Source organism: Clarias gariepinus, chromosome 2 (genome assembly GCF_024256425.1).
Source record: "Clarias gariepinus isolate MV-2021 ecotype Netherlands chromosome 2, CGAR_prim_01v2, whole genome shotgun sequence".
Taxonomy (NCBI): domain Eukaryota; kingdom Metazoa; phylum Chordata; class Actinopteri; order Siluriformes; family Clariidae; genus Clarias; species Clarias gariepinus.
The window spans coordinates 30,359,427-30,383,093 of record NC_071101.1 but is presented as its reverse complement, the minus strand read 5'-3'; the positions used below and the strand labels follow the sequence as shown (position 1 = coordinate 30,383,093).

At 38.1% G+C, this 23,667-nt stretch overlaps 1 protein-coding gene across 1 annotated transcript in view; it reads left to right on the top strand.

Annotated features, from left to right (window-relative positions):
* LOC128540801 (mucin-2-like) overlaps positions 1-23,667 on the top strand; it is a 39,621-nt gene that overhangs the window by 4,453 nt on the left and 11,501 nt on the right. Inside the window, exons 2-27 of the mRNA XM_053510782.1 lie at positions 1,225-1,486; positions 1,645-1,759; positions 2,403-2,493; positions 2,837-2,961; positions 3,301-3,523; positions 3,701-3,826; positions 3,915-4,029; positions 4,171-4,309; positions 4,452-4,565; positions 6,056-6,122; positions 6,417-6,554; positions 7,514-7,678; positions 7,818-7,912; positions 7,998-8,124; positions 10,252-10,507; positions 10,588-10,640; positions 10,764-10,858; positions 12,264-12,415; positions 12,605-12,743; positions 12,926-13,030; positions 14,445-14,624; positions 14,753-14,992; positions 15,102-15,258; positions 15,634-15,762; positions 16,017-21,499; positions 21,635-22,996. Coding sequence (XP_053366757.1) covers positions 1,225-1,486; positions 1,645-1,759; positions 2,403-2,493; positions 2,837-2,961; positions 3,301-3,523; positions 3,701-3,826; positions 3,915-4,029; positions 4,171-4,309; positions 4,452-4,565; positions 6,056-6,122; positions 6,417-6,554; positions 7,514-7,678; positions 7,818-7,912; positions 7,998-8,124; positions 10,252-10,507; positions 10,588-10,640; positions 10,764-10,858; positions 12,264-12,415; positions 12,605-12,743; positions 12,926-13,030; positions 14,445-14,624; positions 14,753-14,992; positions 15,102-15,258; positions 15,634-15,762; positions 16,017-21,499; positions 21,635-22,996 — 10,253 coding nt within the window. The remainder of the gene's footprint in view (positions 1-1,224; positions 1,487-1,644; positions 1,760-2,402; positions 2,494-2,836; positions 2,962-3,300; positions 3,524-3,700; positions 3,827-3,914; positions 4,030-4,170; positions 4,310-4,451; positions 4,566-6,055; positions 6,123-6,416; positions 6,555-7,513; positions 7,679-7,817; positions 7,913-7,997; positions 8,125-10,251; positions 10,508-10,587; positions 10,641-10,763; positions 10,859-12,263; positions 12,416-12,604; positions 12,744-12,925; positions 13,031-14,444; positions 14,625-14,752; positions 14,993-15,101; positions 15,259-15,633; positions 15,763-16,016; positions 21,500-21,634; positions 22,997-23,667) is intronic.

Here is a 23,667-nt window from a genome sequence, read left to right as displayed (position 1 = left end):
GGCTGAGACAAGGAGGACCTGACAGACCTTTGCCATTGTTGGAGGCAATGCTATTGAGACAGACTCTTTGATAGAGACTGTTGATGTTTGTTTAAAGGTTTTTGATGTTAACTACACAAAGCAGCATCTTCCCACCTGGGAGTTCCCCTGGCATACTGTATATCAGATTAATGGACATAAGTACTCTGTTACATTTTTGAGAACAACAGTTTTTTTAGCCCACATTTAATCAATAATTAAAAAAAATAATTAAAAAAAAGTATTGTTCTTGTTCTTAATGTCATTTTAAAGTAAATTAAATGGTAATAGTTACACTAGTAGTTAAAATAAATAGTTACAATATTAAGATGGGGAATGTTTGATGTCATGTGGGCATTATAAGACTTGTATTGAGAGGTTCTGTATACAAAGTGTTTAAACATTGCATTAAATGCAAAATGCAATTCAAACCATATTTACAGGGACCTCTTACTTTTATTGTTTTACAGAGATTTTTTATGTTACATTCATTTTATATTTAACAAATTGTCACCTTGGGATTAAATGGCGCTGTCTGACGTTTTTGTCAAGTTGAGTTATTTGCATTTTCTTATTCTGTGACAATCTATTTACAATATGTGAAGTTGGGTACATTTTGGGACTTTTTTAAAAACTAAATTGTTCTATCTACTAAATCAAATGGAATGTGATCAACCCAGAAAGAGTGTCAGTTTTATTAACTGGTTGGTTCAAATAAACAACCCAGAATTCTGGGTTAAATGGGTTAAATGGTAAAACCCAACATTTGTTCTGTCCAGTAGTGACCCAGCGGCTGGGTTGAGTTGTTTTTTAACCCAGCAGCTTTTAGAGTGTAGAACACAATGATACAAAACAAAACAATTTCTACAAAACAGACTGACAACTTGCTTTATGTTTGTTATGCTTATTACTACTACACTCTTTTCCCCATAAGCACCCAACATGGCAATTTAGAGGCAATTTAATTAAAAATAAAAACAAGAATGAATGAAAAAAATGTATATGATCAGCAGGTGTACAGAATTGTGTAAGAATGTTATTTTAATAGTCTGCATTATTTGACAATCATTGTGCTATCTGTGTGAATTCAGGTCTCAGTGAGAGTAAAAATCTTGGAGGAGTCAGTATATGACAAAAAAAAATTAAAATATACAATTAAAATAAGACCTGTTTGTGCTTAATATTTTGTCCTGCTTCTTCCCACAGTGCGCCGAAGCAACCATGTCAGCAACATTTGTAGCATGTGGGGAAATTTCCACTTTAAGACGTTTGATGGAGATGTCTACCAGTTCCAAGGCACTTGTGAATATAACCTTGTCTCTGACTGCCAAGGGCCTGTGCAGGGTTTCTCTGTACATGTGAAAAGAGCACAGACTCCTGGAAACCCAGAAATCACCAGAGTGATGGTCACTATAGGAGCCATTAGCATTGAGCTCACCAAGAAACTGGTTATGGTTAACAGTGATGTGTAAGATACCTAATTCTTAACTGTAATAAATTTAGTATCATTCATCATTTATTTGTTTGCTTTATTACAGTTAAAAAATTTACCTTTAAGAACTCATAATCTGATGAATAATCAATGATTTTTGTCCAATATTTCTTTCTTTCCGTCTCCTTCATTAGTGTAAAACTACCACACTATGTAGCGGGGGTGATGCTTGAAGAGAACCCTATCTACATGAAACTTTATGCCAAACTGGGCCTCAGTGTCACATGGAATAGAGATGATGCTGTCATGGTAATATCACCATTTAACATGTACCCTTTTTACAAAGATCTTTATTCTCAAAGTAAAACATATTTTACTTTAGGTTTAGAAAATGTTTTATGGGCTGTACATGGCTACTAATAAAATCTTACTGGTAGGACAGGTGCCGAAATGTATTTAGTGCAAGTCACTTGAAATGTTACCACAACACATAAAATGGTTGTTGATGATTTAGCATATTGCAGTGACCTGTGTGTGTCTGTGTGTGACCATACAGAACCTAGGGCGTGTCCCTTTCTGACCATCGCTTTTCAGAGTAACAAAGTCAGTTTAATACAACATTTATGTTTGCTGATGTTGCATTTCAGGAGCTTATTAATTCATACAAAATACACCTGAACAAAATAATTGATTTGAATTTAGACATAAATAAACCACATAAAAGTAGAATGAAAAACTAATGGTAGGCAAAATGTAATGAAGATGATTCAATGCAGAGCATTCAAAGCAAAGTTACTCTTACAATTAAGATTTTACTTTTAGTGATTTTTTGTGTGAATTTAATCTCATATGTGTGTGTGTGTGTGTGCGCGCGTGCGAAGACGGTCTGTAAAATATTGTAAAGTTGTAAACTATTATATAAACCAGGTACCTTTCTAAATTTCTAAACTAGGTGGAAGTGGACAGTAAATATTCTAATCGTACCTGTGGACTTTGTGGAGATTTCAATGGGATTCCTGTTTATAATGAGTTTTTAAGTGATGGTAAGTTGCACCAAAGAGGCATTTTTATTCTGTTAAAACAAATATTTACATTTACGGCATTTGGCGAACAAAATTATCCGGAGCGACCTACATTTTTATTTTATCTCAATATACATCTGAGCGGTTGAGGGTTAAGGACCTTGCTCAAGGACACAACAGTGGTAGCTTGGTGGTGGGTTTCAAACCTGAGACTTTCAGATGTCCAATGCTTTAACCACTGAGCTGCCCCTGCCACCGCTATATAAATACATGGCATATTATATATTGTAAGCTAAGGAGGAAAAATATTCTCTTAAGTATATTTGAACAGATGACTAAATAGATATTATATTGTCTCCTGCAGGTCGTGTAACTGGTTTCATTGAATTTGGCAACAAACACAGGATTCACAACCCCAATGACAATTGCGAGGACCCTTATGAAACATTTGAGCGTAAAGCAAACCCACTCGACAAGTGCCAACCATTTGTAAGATTTGGAAAATTCTTCAAGTAGCATTTATGTTTTAATTAATGAAACTATCGGTTGCCAAATGAAATAGTGTAAATTGCCATGTTTAGTATTGAATTGTGTTTACCTAGTTTGTAATTTGTTATACTGCTCTACTATTTTAGCTTAGACATTGTAATAGTATAAATGAGTATGTGAAAAAAAAGGACAGTAAGTGTCTATAATTTAACCTTATTTGTTTATAAAATACTGGTTTAATTGGGTTGTCAGCTGTTTTACACAACCCACGTGAGGAAAGAGAGTTTACAGTGATGTTTATGAAGAATTAATGCATGCTTGTGCTTGCTATGTGTGCAGCGAGATGAGTGTTCTGAGCTGCTTTTGGGTGAACCCTGGTCCTCCTGTAGAAGTGTTTTAAGTCCAGAGCCTTATGTCCAAGCCTGCATGATGGACAAGTGCATGAGTCACCCAGGGGACACTGAGGACACTGTGTCTCTCTGCAGCACCCTGTCTGAGTACTCCCGGCAGTGCTCCCATTCAGGGGGAAGACCACCCAACTGGAGAAAACCAACCTTCTGTGGTAAAGACTTTAAAACTACTATTATTATGAGTTTTAAATCCTCTGAAACTAATATGGTAATAAAGTACCTGCTGCAAAATGATAACCCAAGAGAATCCAGTTCTTTAAATGATCAGAATCTGCTAACCCAAGTGCTAACTAGACATGTAAGTGATGCTTTTTTATTTACTCATTTAGCTGTAACGTGCCCTTTTAACATGGAGTACTCTGAGAGTGGTTCCCCCTGTGTTGACACGTGCACACACGCCGACACCAGCTCATTGTGTGAGGAGCACAAGATGGATGGCTGCTTCTGCCCACCTGGTCAGTCACATACAGTGTAATCACCTGATACAATATTGAGTCAGTATTTATTTTAGACTGAAATGTGTTTTTAATTCGGCTGCTGTAGGTACTGTGTTTGATGATATCTCTGAGAGAGGCTGTATCCCTCAGGAACAGTGCCAGTGTAAGCACGACAAGGTGTACAACCCTGAAGAGGTTCTGCTCAAGAACGATCAAGAATGGTAACTGTAATTTCTGATACAAAATCATTTAATTTTTTTCTATTGCTGCCAATATTGTGTTTGTATTTCTTTTTATAACCGCACCATACCAGGACACTATAAACGCATTGCTTAGAATTTAAGTGTATTGGCTTGTCTTAGTCTGTGTGAACAGGGGAAATGGATCTGCCAGAGTCTGTCCATCCCAGGTGTGTGTGCAATGGAGGAGGGTTCTCACTTCACTACATTTGATGGAAAAGAATTTACCTTCCATGGGAACTGCTATTATGTTCTTTCAAAGGTAAGAGAAAAAAAATCATATTTGAGTTATCGGAGTTGTTGAAACCATTTAATACTATAGGCTAATTGAAAATAATGTTTTCAGCTACTTCTACTCAATTTGACAGTAGCTTTTAATTAAAATGTTTTTTTTTTTTCTGTAGGACTGTGTGGACTCTAAGTTCATTCTATTGGGACAGCTTATTCCCTGTGTTGCCAATCCTTCAGACACGTGCTTGAAATCAATTGCATTACTACGCAACAATGACACGAGTAATGTGAGTATCTATTTTCCAATATTTAAACCACTCATGCATTTCAATACATTATTCATGAGATTATAACATTAATGCAAGAATCTCCTAAACATTTAAGCCATGCTGTTCCAGAACAAAGGTTTGGGATATGCCATTTAACAATTCCTCTTATAATGTTTTATTAAATGTTGACTCAGGGTGTCCGCAGATTCTTAAAAAGTCCTGAAAAGTATTAAATTTCATTATATAAAATTAAGGCTTTAATTAGTATTAAAATGCCTTAAATTCGTGTTTCAAAGGTCTTAACAATGAAATCGCAATGCTTGGCTCTACCGCAACAATCAGAGCCGAGGTGCTTTGGTGTCTGTGTACAAAATCGTATAATGCTCACGAGGATGTCGGGTACATTTTCCGATCTATGTTTTCCGACTCTGAAGTTGCTTGTACATTTGCCTGCGGTAAAGACAAAACGTACATTGCAAGATTTGGACTGGCTCCTTACCAGGCTCCTCATTGCAGATGTTAAAAGGGAAATGTTTGTTTTAATGTTTGATGAAAGTTAAATGAAACGGCCAAAGGCAAGCCGCTGGACTTGCATGTTCGATATTGGGGACAGGATCTCGTCCAGTCAAGATACCTGGGGTCACAATTCATGGGACATGGGGCAGCTCAGGATTTGCTTCACCATTTCAAAGTAAGTACCAACCCATCATACAATTAATCATGTTTATGTATGGTAGCAGTAAATATACTTAAACATATACTGTACAATATAAAATACACATTGCATACAAAGAGAGATATATTTAAAATGTTCTTAATTCTGTTTTGTTAACATAATCAGTCTATTATATTTTAATAGAACATGTTTAATTTGCTGTGTGAAAAATGTAAATCGTTTGAAAAAAAATTTTGTCAGCAAATCCTTGACAGTGTGCAAAAACATAAATGTGAGGTAATGTTACGACAATTTAAATGCACAATACAGTACATGAGTTAAATCTGATGTCATTATACCATGGTCTTATTCTTTCAGTAATGCTACAGTGGTGCATGCATGCGTGTGTGTATTTTTATTTCCATTTGTTTATTTATTTACTTATTTATTTCCTAGGAATGTGCACTGCAGCTAGACTTGAGAAAGCTTTTGTCTGTTCCTATGGATGGACCAAATGTCAACTGGAGGTTTTTAGAACTCTTACAGCAAGAGGATCATGAGCAGTTTGGTGGCACACAGCTTATTGTTGTGGGGAGCTGTGGCCTCCACACCCTACACAACGGCTGCAAGCATGGCTTCTTATTTGGCTCCTGGAGAAGTTAATTTTTGTGTTGTCCCCTTTTGTATATTAATAAACAATGTGTTAAGGTATTTGGTTGTATTGTGTTGTTTAAAAATTTGTTACTACAAAATTAGTCTTAAATTTCATTCTTCATGGTATTAAAAAGGTCTTAAAAAGTCTTAAATGGATGCAGACCTGTGACTAATTAAATGATGAATCTGTTTTCTACAGGCCTTAATCATCAAAGACGATGGCATAGTAAGGCAAAATGGAGATCTAACACTCCCATACACCACTGGTAAGAATGATTTATAGCAGCATTTGTAATACCTGCAGAGGAATAAAATGTTGATAGTGGTTGCCATAGTAACTACGGAGTTTACTGTTGGTGTTAACAGGTAATCTATTAATAATTATTCACCTCATACTTTATAAAAACGTTTTAAACCATATTTATATACTGAATATTTATTGGTGTGTAATCCCCTCAATATAAAGCAGCTGAGCTTTTTGCTGTGTTGGAAGTTAATTAATATGATACACAAACTCTATGTCACACTTTTTTAAGACTATTGATTACTTTCTGTTCCAGCTGAATTCACCGTATTCAGACCATCGTCCTTCCACATAATGTTGCAGACCAGTTTTGGGCTTCAGGTCCAGGTGCAGGTTGTTCCCCTCATGCAGCTTTACATCACCCTGGATCAGAGCTTCCACACCAAGACCTGTGGTGAGTGCTTATCAGGGCTCGCAAAATTTCAAAATGCCTGGTAGCCCTTCGGGCAGGCACTCTTCAGTTTTTGGTAGACCAAAATAAATTTAAGTAGCCCAACTAAAAAAGAGATTATTTTTAATGTATAATATTGTAAAGGAAACAAAACATAAATCAAAAAATGGTTAAAACACAAATTACAACAACTTTATAAAAAATTAAATCATCAACTCAAATATTTGGTTCTAATTGAACAGAAATTTCTATGAACTTGTAAGAACTGTGTAAAACATGAATCAGTCTGTGGCAGATTCTGAATCTGAGATTTCCACTGAAGTCACAGATGAGTAAATGCCACTCGACATTGTTTTTTGAAGTTTGCAAAGACTGCTAAATTTTGCCAATGGTAGTTTACCCTTTGCAACATAGTACGCTGTTCTAAACTGCTTTTTCAGGACTTCATTGTGTTTGGTTTATTTTTAGTATGTTTTTTGCAAATAATTGGTGTTGCCAGGGTTAGGGTTAACCAAACGCGATTTCAATATTTCACATATTGACAGTGGCTCATCGGTGCCTAAAAATGACAATTACCCACCTACATTTGCGAATGAATGCAAAAGCATTAACATATATGTTTCCTTCCCATGATAGCCAGACAGGGAGGGGCTGAGATAGATTTTGGTAGCCCGACTGGAAGACACAATAGCCCCAGGATAAGCGAGCCCTGCTTATCATCATTTAATTATTGAATGAGTGAATCTAAGAATTGCCAAACAAGTAAATGAGTATTACACAACATGACAGAATGACTGAATTGGGTTACCTTGCCCTGCCCTATCTTTAGACATAACTAAGACCTATTGCAGTTTAGGCTTTAGCTTAGAAAACTCTATCACAGTAATTGAAAAGGTTTTGTCTTGAATAATTCTGTGATCTAGTACATGTTTCCCTAGTCTTAATGTTGTGTTTTGGTGCAGGTCTGTGTGGAAACTTTAACTTGGTGCTGTCTGATGAACTGATGACTCCACAAGGTGTAGTTGAAGGGACAGCCACATCATTTGCGAATTCCTGGAAGGCTCAGTCCAATTGTCCTGACCAAACTGAGAGGCTTGATGACCCCTGCAGCTACAGCATAGACAGCGGTGAGAAGAACCTCATTCAAATTCGACATTCAGCCTTTCCCCCGACGGATAAAAAAATAATATGCTAATATAGTCATAGAAAAAAAACTATTTACACGCATAATTGTGGTATTGCTAATGAGAACTGATTGATCTTCAGAGAGCTATGCAGAGCACTGGTGCTCTAACCTGAAGGACAAGGAAGGTGTTTTTGCCAAATGCCATTCTGCTGTTAACCCAGAAAAGTACTACAAGGTAACCTCAACATTTTGAAACACTTTACATTAATCTGATACCCAAAAAGATTTAACATTTAAAGCTTGTCTTTAACCATACACAGAGGTGTAAATATTCAAGTTGCACATGTGAGAAGAGCGAGGACTGTTTGTGCGCTGTCTTCTCCTCCTACGTTCGAGCGTGTGCAGCAAAGGGGGTGTTTCTGCAAGGCTGGAGAGAAACTGTGTGCGGTAGGAACAAACCTCTTTTATCAGTGTGTGCCTGCATGACAGAATATATAATAATGCTTTAAAACACTGTTCAATGAGAGGTGACGCAAGAACAAAAAGTTAGTACTATTGCAAATTATCACTTTTATCACTCAATATGATGTGTTGACCTCTGCTTCCATTAAAGACAACTTTTCATGTCAGTGTTTATGTATATATAAAGTATGTATATATAAGTACACATGCATTTGCATGTACCTACAGTATTTACACTAATCTTTTTATGTATCAATATACTTTATACATCTAAACAAAAATGGTAAATAAGTACAGGATTATTTCAAACTTATTAAACAAAATTATGTTTACAAACTTAATTCTTTATAGTACAATAGACAATATAGTATTAATAAGTAACAAAAGACAATAATAATTGTATTAAATATATAATCAGTATAAGTGAGTAGATACGGTATTAACAAAATACAAACCGGATTCCAAAAATGTTGGGACACTACACAAATCGTGAATAAAAACTGAATGCAATGATGTGGAGGTGCCAACTTCTAATATTTTATTCAGAATAAAACACAAATCATGGAACAAAAGTTTAAACTGAGAAAATGTATTATTTTAAGGGAAAAATATGTTGATTCAAAATTTCATGGTGTCAACAAATCCCCAAAAAGTTGGGACAAGTACTGTAGCAATAAGAGGCTGGAAAAAGTAAATTTGAGCATAACGAGGAGCTGGAAGACCAATTAACACTAATTAGGTCAATTGGCAACATAATTGGGTATAAAAAGAGCTTCTCAGAGAGGCAGTGTCTCTCAGATGCCAAGATGGGTAGAGTATCACCAATTCCCACAATGTTGTGCTGAAAGATAGTGGAGCAATATCAGAAAGGTGTTACCCAGCAAAAAATTGCAAAGACTTTGCAGTTATCATCATCAACTGTGCATAACATCATCCAAAGATTCAGAGAATCTGGAACAATCTCTGTGCGTAAGGGTCAAGGGCGTAAAACCATACTGGATGCCCGTGATCTCCGGGTCCTTGAACGACACTGCACCATAAACAGGAATGCTACTGTGAAGGAGATCACAGAATGGGCTCAGGAATACTTCCAGAAGCCATTGTCAGTGAACACAATCCACTGTGCCATCCGCCGTTGCCAGCTGAAACTTTACAGTGCAAAGAAGAAGCCATTTCTAAGCAAGATCCCCAAGCTCATGCATTTTCACTGGGCCAGGGATCATTTAAAATGGAGTGTGGCAAAATGGAAGACTGTTCTGTGGTCAGACGAATCACGGTTCGAAGTTCTTTTTGGAAATCTGGGACGCCATGTCATCCGGACCAAAGAGGACAAGGACAACCCAAGTTGTTATTAACACTTAGTTTAGAAACCTACATCTCTGATGGTACAGTATGGGGTTGCATGAGTGCGTGTGGCATGGGCAGCTTGCATGTCTGGAAAGGCACCATCAAGGCAGAAAAATATATTCAGGTTTTAGAACAACATATGCTCCCATCCAGAGGTCATCTCTTTCAGGAAAGACCCTGCATTTTCCACAAGATAATGCCAGACCACATTCTGCATCAATCACAACATCATGGCTGCGTAGGAGAAGGATCCGGGTACTGAAATGGCCAGTCTGCAGTCCAGATCTTTTACCTATAGAGAACATTTGGCGCATCATAAAGACGATGCGACGGTGCGACAAAAAAGGCCCAAGACAATTTAACAGTTAGAGGCCTGTATTAGACAAGAATGGGAGAGCATTCCTATTTCTAAACTTGAGAAACTGGTCTCCTCGGTCCCCAGACGTCTGTTGAGTGTTGTAAGAAGAAGGGGAGCTGCCCCACAGTGGTGGAAATGGCCTTGTCCCAACTTTTTGGGGATTTGTTGACACCATGAAATTTTTAATCAACATATTTTTCCCTTAAAATGATAAATTTTCTCAGTTTAAACTTTTGTTCCGAGATTTATGTTCTATTCTGAATAAAATAATAGAAGTTGGCACCTCATTCACTATTGGTCCTTGCATAGCTATATGAGTTATGGATCAGAACTTTAAGTTTTTTAAGAGGTTTTTTTCCCCTTTTTTACGTTTACCTTATTTTTCCTTTTGTATTTTACAAATACAGACAAATACACTAAAAGCTGCCCAGCTTCCCAGACTTTCACATACAAGCTTCAGCAATGTCAGCGCACATGTGACTCCCTTAGCCTTGATCGTCAGGGCTGTAGCACTGACTACGTGCCTGTGGATGGGTGTGCCTGTCCAGAAGGGCTTTATGAGGGTGAAAATGGTGTTTGTGTGCCCATGGACAAATGCCCCTGCTATTACAATGGAGAGCACATTAAACCTGGCAAATCAATCAACATTAAAAATGAGCACTGGTAAGCAGCTAACAATCAGTCAGGAACAATACAGTGGAGTTAAAGAAGTGCTTAACACTATAATGTTTCTCTTTTCTTAGTATTTGTACAAATGGAAAGCTTCAGTGCCAATCCTGGACATCTCATATTGAAGGTTGGTCAGTTTACCTTTGCGCAAGTTGACAGAATATCTTTCAATTACCTTTAAATATAGATAATAAAATGCTTTATGAGTACATAAATTTGCACAGTTCATAAACCTCTCTGTATCCCATAGACTGTCCTGCTCCAAAGGTCTTTTTCAACTGCAGTACAGCAGGGCTGAATGAGCATGGGTTAGAGTGTGCACAAACATGTGCACAAAAGGATTGTGTAAGTATCATACACATGTTGCGTTTGCATTTTTTTAATTTTAAAAGATGGGTATAGTGCCACGCATTTCAAATCTTCAATATTAATTTTTTTGTATAACAGCACAGCTTTGCTCTTCCACCAAAACCATCAACAACCAGATCAATGTAAAAGTAAAAAAAAAAATGTGTGTGTGCATGTTCAGCTGACTGCATGAATGTACTGAAAGACCAAATTATCCCATCAATGCATTTGTTACTTTGCTGATGACACAGGCATATTCCAGTGAAATTGTAAATGGTTCTGGGAGCATCAGGAATTATTTTTACACATGAACTGACCACCACATTGTGTGCTATAATCAAAGCTAAAGGGCTCGAATTAAATATTAAAAATAAATAGTGTGACCTTCTTTTGGTCAGCTAATGTATTTAAAAATAGCTTAATTAACTTTTAATATCGAATAAAATAAAAAACATTTTTTACATGTATAAAATGTTATGTACTTGTCCAAATAATACTTTTTAAGACTACATTTAAATGTATTTATCTTTTAAAAAGGAGGATATTCTAATATATTTATATAATAGAACCTTGGATTGCAAGCGTAATTTATTCCAGGAGCGTGCTTGTATATCAAAACACTTAAATTTCCCCATAAGAAATAATAAAAATTCAGATTATTCGTTCCACAACCCAAAAAAAATAAATACATAAAAATTATTAATAAAAAATAAGGTAAAAATAAAACAAATTAACCTGCACATTACACATAAGATAAATCCCAACAGATAAGTGTTTTTGTTAGTGTTTGTGCACTGTGTATGTGTGCATGTGTGTGTGTTTGTGCAACACCCTCTTCCTCCTCTCGTCTTACACAGTAACCCTTTCTCCTCTCTTATCTGAGAGCGGGGAAGAAACTACTGTGCGACTTTCTCACACAAAATAATGGAAACACTGCCTCATCTGGAAAAATAACAAGAAATATCTCTCAAGTGCGTTCACACACCAATGGACTCACTGCTGTAAAGTAAAAATAAAACTTAACCTGCACTTTACCTTTAAAAAGAATCGCGAAACCGCAGTGCGTGTGTGCGTATGTGTGTGTGCTTATGTGCATATGCTCAACTGCCAATCAGTCGGGAGGGCCGCAGACCGACCCACGTGGCGTCACCGACGACTGCTCGCTCACGCACCGTTGGGGGCGGCTTAACACACTCGGAGGAACAGCGCTATGCGCTCCCTCCGCCATGCGCGAGCTCACAGACGCCCCTGATTGGCTTGTAGAGCCGTCATTAATGTGGGAGCACTGAGTACCTCTCACCCCTCCCCCCTGAGAGAGCTCGTCCAATCAGCTTTCTCTAGGCCTTTGTGAAAAATCCACATAAGTACTGTTCTATCTTTTGTTTCTCGTTTCTCTTTTCAGTATCTTGCAGACTGTGAGTCAGGGTGTCAGTGTCCCACAGGTCTGCTTGATGATGGTCGTGGTTCCTGTGTTAAGGAGCATGATTGCCCTTGCAAACATAACAATGACTTTTATGCTCCAGGTTCTCAAATTCCAGAAGAGTGTAACACATGGTATGCTTGTAATGCTTTATTCTTCAGGTGTTAAAATTTTGGGTATATTTGAAGACCCAAATAAGTAGATATTAATCTATTTTGTTGTACTTCTTTTTTTATATTTTCTGTAATAGTTAGTAATATCAAAACAGCTAAAAATATTAATAATAAACAGAGGTCTACACAGTCTGTTTCATTATTTTCCAGCATCTGTAAACATGGCAAGTGGAATTGCACTGAGAAAAAATGCCCTGGCACCTGCACAATCTATGGCAGTGGACATTACAAAACTTTCGATAAGCAACGATTTGGTTTTAGTGGAGACTGTAGTTACATAGCTCTACAGGTATCTAATCTTGCACATTGTTTGAAATTATTTTAATACTCTCAGTAATTTGTACACAGTCTGATAAAATAATTAGAAATGCTGACCACACGACTGTTACATAGCCAAAAAATCTACTTGACATGCCTGAATAACCTGATGTCATATGTTTTCTAATAATACTTGTTTCCATTGCTTTAAAGGACAAATGTGGAAATAAGACAGGAACATTTCATGTGATCACAGAGAATGTACCATGTGGGACAACAGGGACTACGTGTTCCAAAGCTGTGCGGATTGTATTGGGAGTATGTACACTTTTTATTAATCAATAATAGTCAATTACTTTTAATTAATTATAGTTTATAAAGCATTGTGCACACAAGTCTTAGGCACATTTTTTGTATGAATTGTTGTGTATTTTATGATCTGGGCATTAAATACACACTCATAAGAAAAGTACAGAAAAGTGTTCAAAACAGTTCCAATTATTATTTACAAAAATATTTTTTAAAAGCATTCAAAAAAAAGAAGGTTGCTGAGTTTTGCTACACAAATTGTAAGTGTGATACAACAACAGTAAGTGTCACATCAATCACTAGGATGGGGGGGGGGGGGGTAATATTTGAGACTTTTACGGTCATTTGGTTGTTGGTACTTGATGGCCCAGATAACTGTTGATCTTTTGAGATTTTAACACTCAAATTTGTAAAATGTACAAAAAAGTACAAAAAAATATTCTGTGAGTAGAGCGAGAAAGGTTGGAAAAAAAAATGACCAGACTGGTCTGATCTGGAGCATGTTAGTGTTAGTGCAAGATCACGTTTCTCTATTCTGATATTTGACCTGTAACTTTTTTCATTGTGCAGCTGCCTCATTTTGTTCATTGTGCAGCTGCCTCATGACTAAATGATTACAGTAGATAGCTACTTGCCAGGCTATTTATTCATTTAGGTTAACCCTTTGTAGTTACACTTATAACTTGTTGACAATTGTACCCAATTTGCTTGAGGGTGATTTTAAAGGCATTTTGTTGTTTCTGAGGTCATCATTGCATTCCTTTTTGAATAATATACCAAATCTTCATTTCGCCACTGCTAAAATTTCAGCTTTTCTCTTATAAATATATTTCTTCTCTGAACAGTTTTTGTTGGTCTCCTTCACTTGCATTGGCATCACTGTGGTCTGCATACTTCCTGTGCAGTATCATTTTCATGACCAGCAGTCAACTGCAAATACAAGACCAATTATCTTTTTAATTTGTCATGAAATGGTAAACAGAGTAAACAGATTTGATAGCCATTTTTTTTACACAATCCCCCCATTGTCACAGGCCCAAAGGTAACTGGACAAAAAATCATAAATATTGGCATTATTTGTGATACTTTTATGCAAATACATTGCTGTCAATGACAGATGTCTAAAACCCATGAACATAACCAGATGCGGCATTTCCTCCTTTGAGATTTTTTTGCCAGGCCTTTACCAGGCCTTTTTTGCCTTGCTTTCTGGCATAGGCTGCAGGCCCATTTTCTAATTTCTTCCCATATTGTTTAATTGTGTGAAGCTGCTTCTTGACAATCACCATTGTTAAACGCGCTTTACAAATAATCTGAATAGAACTGAATAGAATAAAATGGCCCATATACTGTATGGATGAATATGCATTTGTGCGTTTCCTAATCTTACACTATGTCATTGATTTCTTGTCAATCTCAATAGAGAACAGAGCTGGCGTTGAGTGATGGTATAATAACAGAAATTGAGGCCGAAAACGGTCCACCTGTAAAATATAATGTGAGATATGTGGGTCTTTACCTGGTCATAGAGTCTGATATTGGCTTAACAGTCCTGTGGGACCGTAAAACAACAGTCCAAATCATTCTTCAACCTCAGCATATGGTACGTAGAAAGTACTGAACCAAACTGAAATGTTTTCCTTTAATTTACATATCACAATAGCAAGAATAATTTTTACCAATGTTATACTGATCCCAATGTGAAGGTTAACACACCTAATTATTTTCTAGGGAGAGATTTGCGGATTATGTGGAAACTACAATGGAAATGGCAAAGATGACTTCACCACTCAAGGCTTGCTGCATGTGTCTGATGTTCTGGAGTTTGTAAACAGCTGGAAAGTACAAAGCAATTGCCCTGATGCTAAGCCAGATTTTGATCCCTGTTTTAAAACACCTAACCGCCACACTTGGGCAAAACTTCAGTGTAGCATTATTAAATCTGACACTTTTAAAGACTGCCACAATAAGGTACAGTCAAGCAAATCTTTTCTTTGTAACGCCGATATTTAAAACATATCATTTTGAATAGCAGAGCCATATGTACTGTAGGTATTTAGTTAAATATATTTATTTGCAGGTGGAATGGACCCCATATTTTGAAAACTGTGTAAAAGATTCATGTTCATGTGACACTGGTGGCGACTGTGAATGTTTTTGCACTGCTGTGGCAGCTTATGCACAAGCCTGTAATGAAGCAGGCGTCTGTGTGGCCTGGAGAACCCCAGACATCTGTCGTAAGCCTTCTTTCACCTATACCACTTAATATCTATGCGTGCAGTAATCAATGTCATAATTGTAAAAGAGCACTATTAGTGACTTAATATTGCTGTTGGCGACTTTCAAGTTGCTTATTTTCAACTGTATTCATGGTACTTTACACTTTTTATATACCGTTGCACATTATCATAAAAAACTATATTTTGCCCTGTTTAGAAACATAGTTCTAAACATAAACCTAAATCTCACAGTGTCCTAAACACAATTACCCTTTATAAATGTGTCAATAGAAATTAAGGTATATACCACAAGTTGTAAGACAGACTGAGGTTTACAAAATCCTTACTAAAATACTAAATTGAGTTGTATTTTTGTAATTTTTCACTCCAAAGCTGTGTTCTGTGACTACTACAATTATAAATTTAACTGCACATGGCACTACAGTCCCTGTCACACACCATGCTACAGAACCTGTCTCAACCCTAGTGGCACCTGCACCAACCCTTTACCTAATGTGGAAGGTATGTGTATATTCAATCATGATTGTTTAGCAGTACAGTCTCTTGTTTTATAATTTACTTTTTAAACAGTGATGCTCTGTACCTGTTCCAACATAAATTGGAACCTCATCATTGTTTTATGTTTTTCCATGCTCGAAAAGACTCAAAAAAAGATCAGGGCCACAGTAAAAATGTCATTATTGTTATCCAAACAGTTTGAGTTTAAGCAAGTAAAAATCAGTATATACTATGCTAAAAATCTTTCTTTTATTAAGGATGTTATCCCAACTGTCCAGAAGATAAGCCTTTTTTTGATGAGAAGAATCAAATTTGCACTCCTACGTGTCCAACACCACCACTAACAACTACAACTCCTGTACCCACTACAATAACTGAGTCAACATCCACTGGAACAACTGCAACAGTTGTGACAACAACTACTGTGCCAAGTACAACAACAAAAACACAAACACCACCAACACCTACAACTCCTGTACCAACTACAACAACTACAAGAAGTACAACCACACCATGCATGGAAAAATGTGAATGGTCTGACTGGATCAATGTGTATAACCCAGCAGATGGAGGAGGAAATGATTTGGAAACATATGAAAATATAAAAAAAAATAAAACTGAGATATGTGAAAATCCAGAAGACATCAAGTGCAGAGCAGTTATAAGTCCTGATATGTCTCTTGAAGAATTTGTGCAAATTACAGGTCAGGTTGTGCAGTGCAATGTTTCATTTGGATTAGTGTGTAGGAAGAAAAATCAGACAACAAGACCATACAAATGTTTTGATTATGAAATTAGAGTACTCTGTTGTGATTGTTCAATACCATCAACATCAACTCCTCTACCAACTACAACACCAACTACAACTCCTCTACCGACTACGACTGAGAGTACTTCAACTCCTCCAAAACCAACAACAACTCCTCTACCAACTGCAACAACTGAGAGTACTACAACTCCTCCAACACCAACTACAACTACTCTACCAACTACAACAACTGAGAGTACTTCAACTCCTCCAACACCACCAACAACTACAACAACTAAGAGTACTACAACTCCTTCAACACCAACTACAACTCATGCAACAACTACAACAACTAAGAGTACTTCAACTCTTTCAACACCAACTACAACTCCTCTACCAACTACAACAACTGAGAGTACTTCAACTCTTTCAACACCAACTACAACTCCTCTACCAACTACAACAACTGAGAGTACTTCAACTCCTTCAACACCACCAACAACTACAACAACTGAGAGTACTACAACTCCTCCAACACCAACTACAACTCCTCTACCAACTACAACAACTGAGAGTACTTCAACTCCTTCAACACCACCAACAACTACAACAACTGAGAGTACTTCAACTCCTCCAACACCACCAACAACTACAACAACTGAGAGTACTACGACCCCTCCAACACCAACTACAACTCCTCTACCAACTACAACAACTGAGAGTACTTCAACTCCTCCAAAACCAACAACAACTCCTCTACCAACTACAACAACTAAAAGTACTACAACTCCTTCAACACCAACTACAACTCCTCTACCAACTACAACAATTGAGAGTACTTCAACTCCTCCAACACCACCAACAACAACTACAACAACTGAGAGTACTACAACTCCTCCAACACCAATAACACCAACTACAACTCCTCTACCAACTACAACGACTGAGAGTACTTCAACTCCTTCAAAACCAACAACAACTCCTCTACCAACTACAACAACTGAGAGTACTACAACTCCTGTACCAACTACAACAATTGAAAGTACTTCAACTCCTCTAACACCACCAACAACTACAACAACTGAGAGTACTACAACTCCTCCAACACCAACTACAACTCCTCTACCAACTACAACAACTGAGAGTACTTCAACTCCTCCAACACCACCAACAACTACAACAACTGAGAGTACTACGACCCCTCCAACACCAACTACAACTCCTCTACCAACTACAACAACTGAGAGTACTTCAACTCCTCCTCTACCAACTACAACTCCTCTACCAACTACAACAACTGAGAGTACTTCAACTCCTCCTCTACCAACAACAACTCCTCTACCAACTACAACAACTAAAAGTACTACAACTCCTTCAACACCAACTACAACTCCTTTACCAACTACAACAATTGAGAGTACTTCAACTCCTCCAACAACAACTACAACAACTGAGAGTACTACAACTCCTCCAACACCAATACCACCAACTACAACTTCTGTACCAACTACAACAATCGAGACTACTTTAACTCCTCCAACACCACCAACAACTACAACAACTGAGAGTACTACAACTCCTCCAACACCAACTACAACTCCTCTACCAACTACAACAACTGAGAGTACTTCAACTCCTCCAACACCACCACCAACTACAACAACTGAGAGTACTACAACTCCTCCAACACCAACTACAACTTCTCTACCAACTACAACAACTGAGAGTACTTCAACTCCTCCAACACCACCACCAACTACAACAACTGAGAGTACTACAACTCCTCCAACACCAACTACAACTCCTCTACCAACTACAACAACTGAGAGTACTACAACTCCTCCAACACCACCAACAACTACAACAACTGAGAGTACTACAACTCCTCCAACACCAACTACAACTCCTCTACCGACTACGACTGAGAGTACTTCAACTCCTCCAAAACCAACAACAACTCCTCTACCAACTGCAACAACTGAGAGTACTACAACTCCTCCAACACCAACTACAACTACTCTACCAACTACAACAACTGAGAGTACTTCAACTCCTCCAACACCACCAACAACTACAACAACTAAGAGTACTACAACTCCTTCAACACCAACTACAACTCATGCAACAACTACAACAACTAAGAGTACTTCAACTCTTTCAACACCAACTACAACTCCTCTACCAACTACAACAACTAAGAGTACTTCAACTCTTTCAACACCAACTACAACTCCTCTACCAACTACAACAACTGAGAGTACTTCAACTCCTTCAACACCACCAACAACTACAACAACTGAGAGTACTACAACTCCTCCAACACCACCAACAACTACAACAACTGAGAGTACTTCAACCCCTCCAAAACCAACAACAACGCCTCTACCAACTACAACAACTAAAAGTACTACAACTCCTTCAACACCAACTACAACTCCTTTACCAACTACAACAATTGAGAGTACTTCAACTCCTCTAACACCACCAACAACAACTACAACAACTGAGAGTACTACAACTCCTTCAACATCAATACCACCAACTACAACTTCTGTACCAACTACAACAACTGAGACTACTTTAACTCCTCCAACACCACCAACAACTACAACAACTGAGAGTACTACAACTCCTCCAACACCAACTATAACTCCTCTACCAAGTACAACGACTGAGAGTACTTCAACTCCTTCAAAACCAACAACAACTCCTCTACCAACTACAACAACTGAGAGTACTACAACTCCTGTACCAACTACAACAATTGAAAGTACTTCAACTCCTCTAACACCACCAACAACTACAACAACTGAGAGTACTACAACTCCTCCAACACCAACTACAACTCCTCTACCAACTACAACAACTGAGAGTACTACAACTCCTCCAACACCAACTACAACTCCTCTACCAACTACAACAACTGAGAGTACTACAACTCCTCCAACACCACCAACAACTACAACAACTGAGAGTACTACAACTTATATAACACCAACTACAACTCCTCTACAAACTACAACAACTGAGAGTACTACAACTCCTGTACCAACTACAACAACTGAGAGTACTACAACTCCTGTACCAACTACAACTCCTCTACCAACTACAACAACTAAGAGTACTTCAACTCTTCCAACACCAACTACAACTCCTCTACCAACTACAACAACTGAGAGTACTTTAACTCCTCTACCCACTACAACAACTGAGAGTACCTCAACTCCTCCAACACCACAAACAACTACAACAACTGAGAGTACTACAACTCCTGTACCCACTACAATAACTGAAAGTACTTCAACTCCTCCAACACCAGCACCAACAACTACAACTCCTCTCCCAACTACAACAACTGAGAGTACTTCAACTCCTGTACCAACTACAACAACTGAAAGTACTTCAACTCCTCTAACACCAGCACCAACAACTACAACAACTGTACCAACTACAACAACTGAAAGTACTTCAACTCCTCCAACACCAGCACCAACAACTACAACTCCTGTGCCAACTACAACAACTGAGAGTACTTCAACTCCTCCAACACCACCACCAACAACTACAACAACTGAGAGTACTACAAGTCCTCCAACACCAATACCACCAACTACAACCTCTGTACCAAGTACAACAATTACAACTCCTCTACCAACTACAACAACAGAAAGTACTTCAACTCCTCCAACACCAACTACAACTCCTCTACCAACTACAACAACTGAGAGTACTTTAACTCCTCCAACAACACCAACAACTACAACAACTGAAAGTACTTCAACTCCTCCAACACCACCAACAACTACAACAACTGAGAGTACTACAACGTCTGTTCCATCTACAACAACTGAAAGTACTTCAACTCCTGTTCCAACTACAACAACTGAAAGTACTTCAACTCCTCCAACAACTACAACAACTGCGAGTACTTCAACTCCTCTACCAACTACAACAACTGAAAGTACTTCAACTCCTCCAACACCACAAACAACTACAACAACTGAGAGTACTACAACTCCTGTACCAACTACAACAACTGAAAGTACTTCAACTCCTGTACCAACTACAACAACTGAAAGTACTTCAACTCCTCTAACACCAGCAACAACAACTACAACTCCTGTACCAAATACAACAACTGAGGGTACTACAACTCCTTCAACACCAATACCACCAACTACAACTTCTGTACTAAGTACAACAATTACAACTCCTCTACCAACTACAACAACTGAAAGTACTTCAACTCCTCCAACACCACCAACAACTCCTCTACCAACTACAACAACTGAGAGTACTTCAACTCCTTCAACAACTACAACAACTGAGAGTACTACAACTCCTGTACCAACTACAACAACTGAGAGTACTTCAACTCCTCCAACACCACCAACAACAACTACAACAACTGAGAGTACTACAACTCCTTCAACACCAATACCACCAACTACAACTCCTCTACCAACTACAACAACTGAGAGTACTACAACTCCTCCAACTACAACAACTGAGAGTACTACAACTCCTCCAACAACCACAACAACTGAGAGTACTTCAACTCCTCCAACACCAACTACAACTCCTCTACCAACTACAACAACTGAGAGTATTACAACTCCTCCAACACCACCAACAACTACAACAACTGAGAGTACTACAACTCCTCCAACACCAACTACAACTCCTCTACCAACTACAACAACTGAGAGTACTACAACTCCTGTACCCACTACAATAACTGAAAGTACTTCAACTCCTCCAACACCAGCACCAACAACTACAACTCCTCTCCCAACTACAACAACTGAGGGTACTTCAACTCCTGTACCAACTACAACAACTGAAAGTACTTCAACTCCTCCAACACTAATAACACCAACTACAACTCCTCTACCAACTACAACAACTGAGAGTACTTCAACTCCTGTACCAACTACAACAACTGAAAGTACTTCAACTCCTCTAACACCAGCACCAACAACTACAACAACTGTACCAACTACAACAACTGAAAGTACTTCAACTCCTCCAACACCACCACCAACAACTACAACTCCTGTACCAACTACAACAACTAAGAGTACTTCAACTCCTCCAACACCAATACCACCAACTACAACAACTAAGAGTACTTCAACTCCTCCAACACCGATACCACCAACTACAACTCCTGTACCAACTACGACAACTGAAAGTACTTCAACTCCTCTACCAACTACAACAACTGAGAGTACTTTAACTCCTCCAACAACACCAACAACTACAACAACTGAAAGTACTTCAACTCCTCCAACACCACCAACAACTACAACAACTGAGAGTACTACAACTCCTGTTCCAACTACAACAACTGAAAGTACTTCAACTCCTGTTCCAACTACAACAACTGAAAGTACTTCAACTCCTGTTCCAACTACAACAACTGAAAGTACTTCAACTCCTGTTCCAACTACAACAACTGAAAGTACTTCAACTCCTCCAACACCACCAACAACTACAACAACTGAGAGTACTACAACTCCTGTTCCAACTACAACAACTGGAAGTACTTCAACTCCTGTACCAACTACAACAACTGAAAGTACTTCAACTCCTCCAACACCAATGCCACCAACTACAACAACTGAAAGTACTTCAACTCCTATACCAACTACAACAACTGAGAGTACTTCAACTCCTCCAACACCAGCAACAACAACTACAACTCCTGTACCAACTACAACAACTGAGGGTACTACAACTCCTCCAACACCAATACCACCAACTACAACTTCTGTACCAAGTACAACAACTACAACTCCTCTACCAACTACAACTGAAAGTACTTCAACTCCTTCAACACCAACTACAACTCCTCTACCAACTACAACAACTGAGAGTACTTCAACTCCTCCAACTCCAATACCACCAACAACAACTCCTCCAACACCACCAATAACAACTACAACAACTGAGAGTACTACAACTCCTCCAACACCAACACCACCAACTACAACTTCTGTACCAAGTACAACAACTACAACTCCTCTACCAACTACAACAACTGAGAGTACTTCAACTCCTCCAACACCACCAACAACTTCTCCACCAACTACAACAACTGAGAGTCATTCAACTCCTCCAACAACTACAACAACTGAGAGTACTACAACTCCTGTACCAACTACAACAACTGAGAGTACTTCAACTCCTTCAACTACAACTCCTCTACCAACTACAACAACTGGAAGTACTTCAACTCCTCCAACACCACCAACAACTACAACAACTAAGAGGACTACAACTCCTGTACCAACTACAACAACTGAAAGTACTTCAACTCCTCGAACACCAGCAACAACATCAACTGTACCACCTACAACCAGTACACATATATCAGTTATCACAGGGGCAATCACCACGCCCTCTTTACAAACTCACTCTCAAATTAGTAACATGTCAACCATTTCTCCGCCGCCTCTGAAAAATTGCACAGAATGGGGAGTAACTGTAGGTATCTCACAGTGGCACATACAAATAATGCAATACAGAATAAATATTTTTTAATTCACAGTGATGACACACCTCTTACAGATTTTTTAACTGACCTAACCTATTTGGCTGAATTTGGCATTAAGTTTTTAATGGTATTTAATCTTTAATTTTTACATGTGCCAGACATTTTATTTAAAGATAAATGTTACACTTGGTTTATATCTTTAACCATAATGATCTGCCATATACATTAGGGGGAAAAGCCTTTATTAAGGTTTTGTGTGTGTGTGTGTGTGTGTGTGTGTGTGTGTGTGTGTGTGTGTGTGTGTGTGTGTGTGACCTTGAAGTCACTTTCAAGGTCATTCCTTTTTTATTTATTTCTACTTGGTAAAGCAATGCTGAAGGCGTCCAAAATATGCAATAATCTCCTTTAAACAATTAATGTTGAGATGTACATCTGCTATTCATGATCTATAAAGTCTTCTTAATGGGTCTAATCTGAGGTGCTGTTAATTGGTGATTTTTGAGGCTGGTAAGTTTTGGTCTTGCTTTATTGAGATAGTCTTCATGAGAGCCAGTTTCATTATGGTGCTTGATGGGTTTTGAAAATGCACTTAACAATATTGTTCTTGCAAGAACTATTCCTGAACAGCTGACCTTCGTGTCTTAAAATAACAACTGACTGT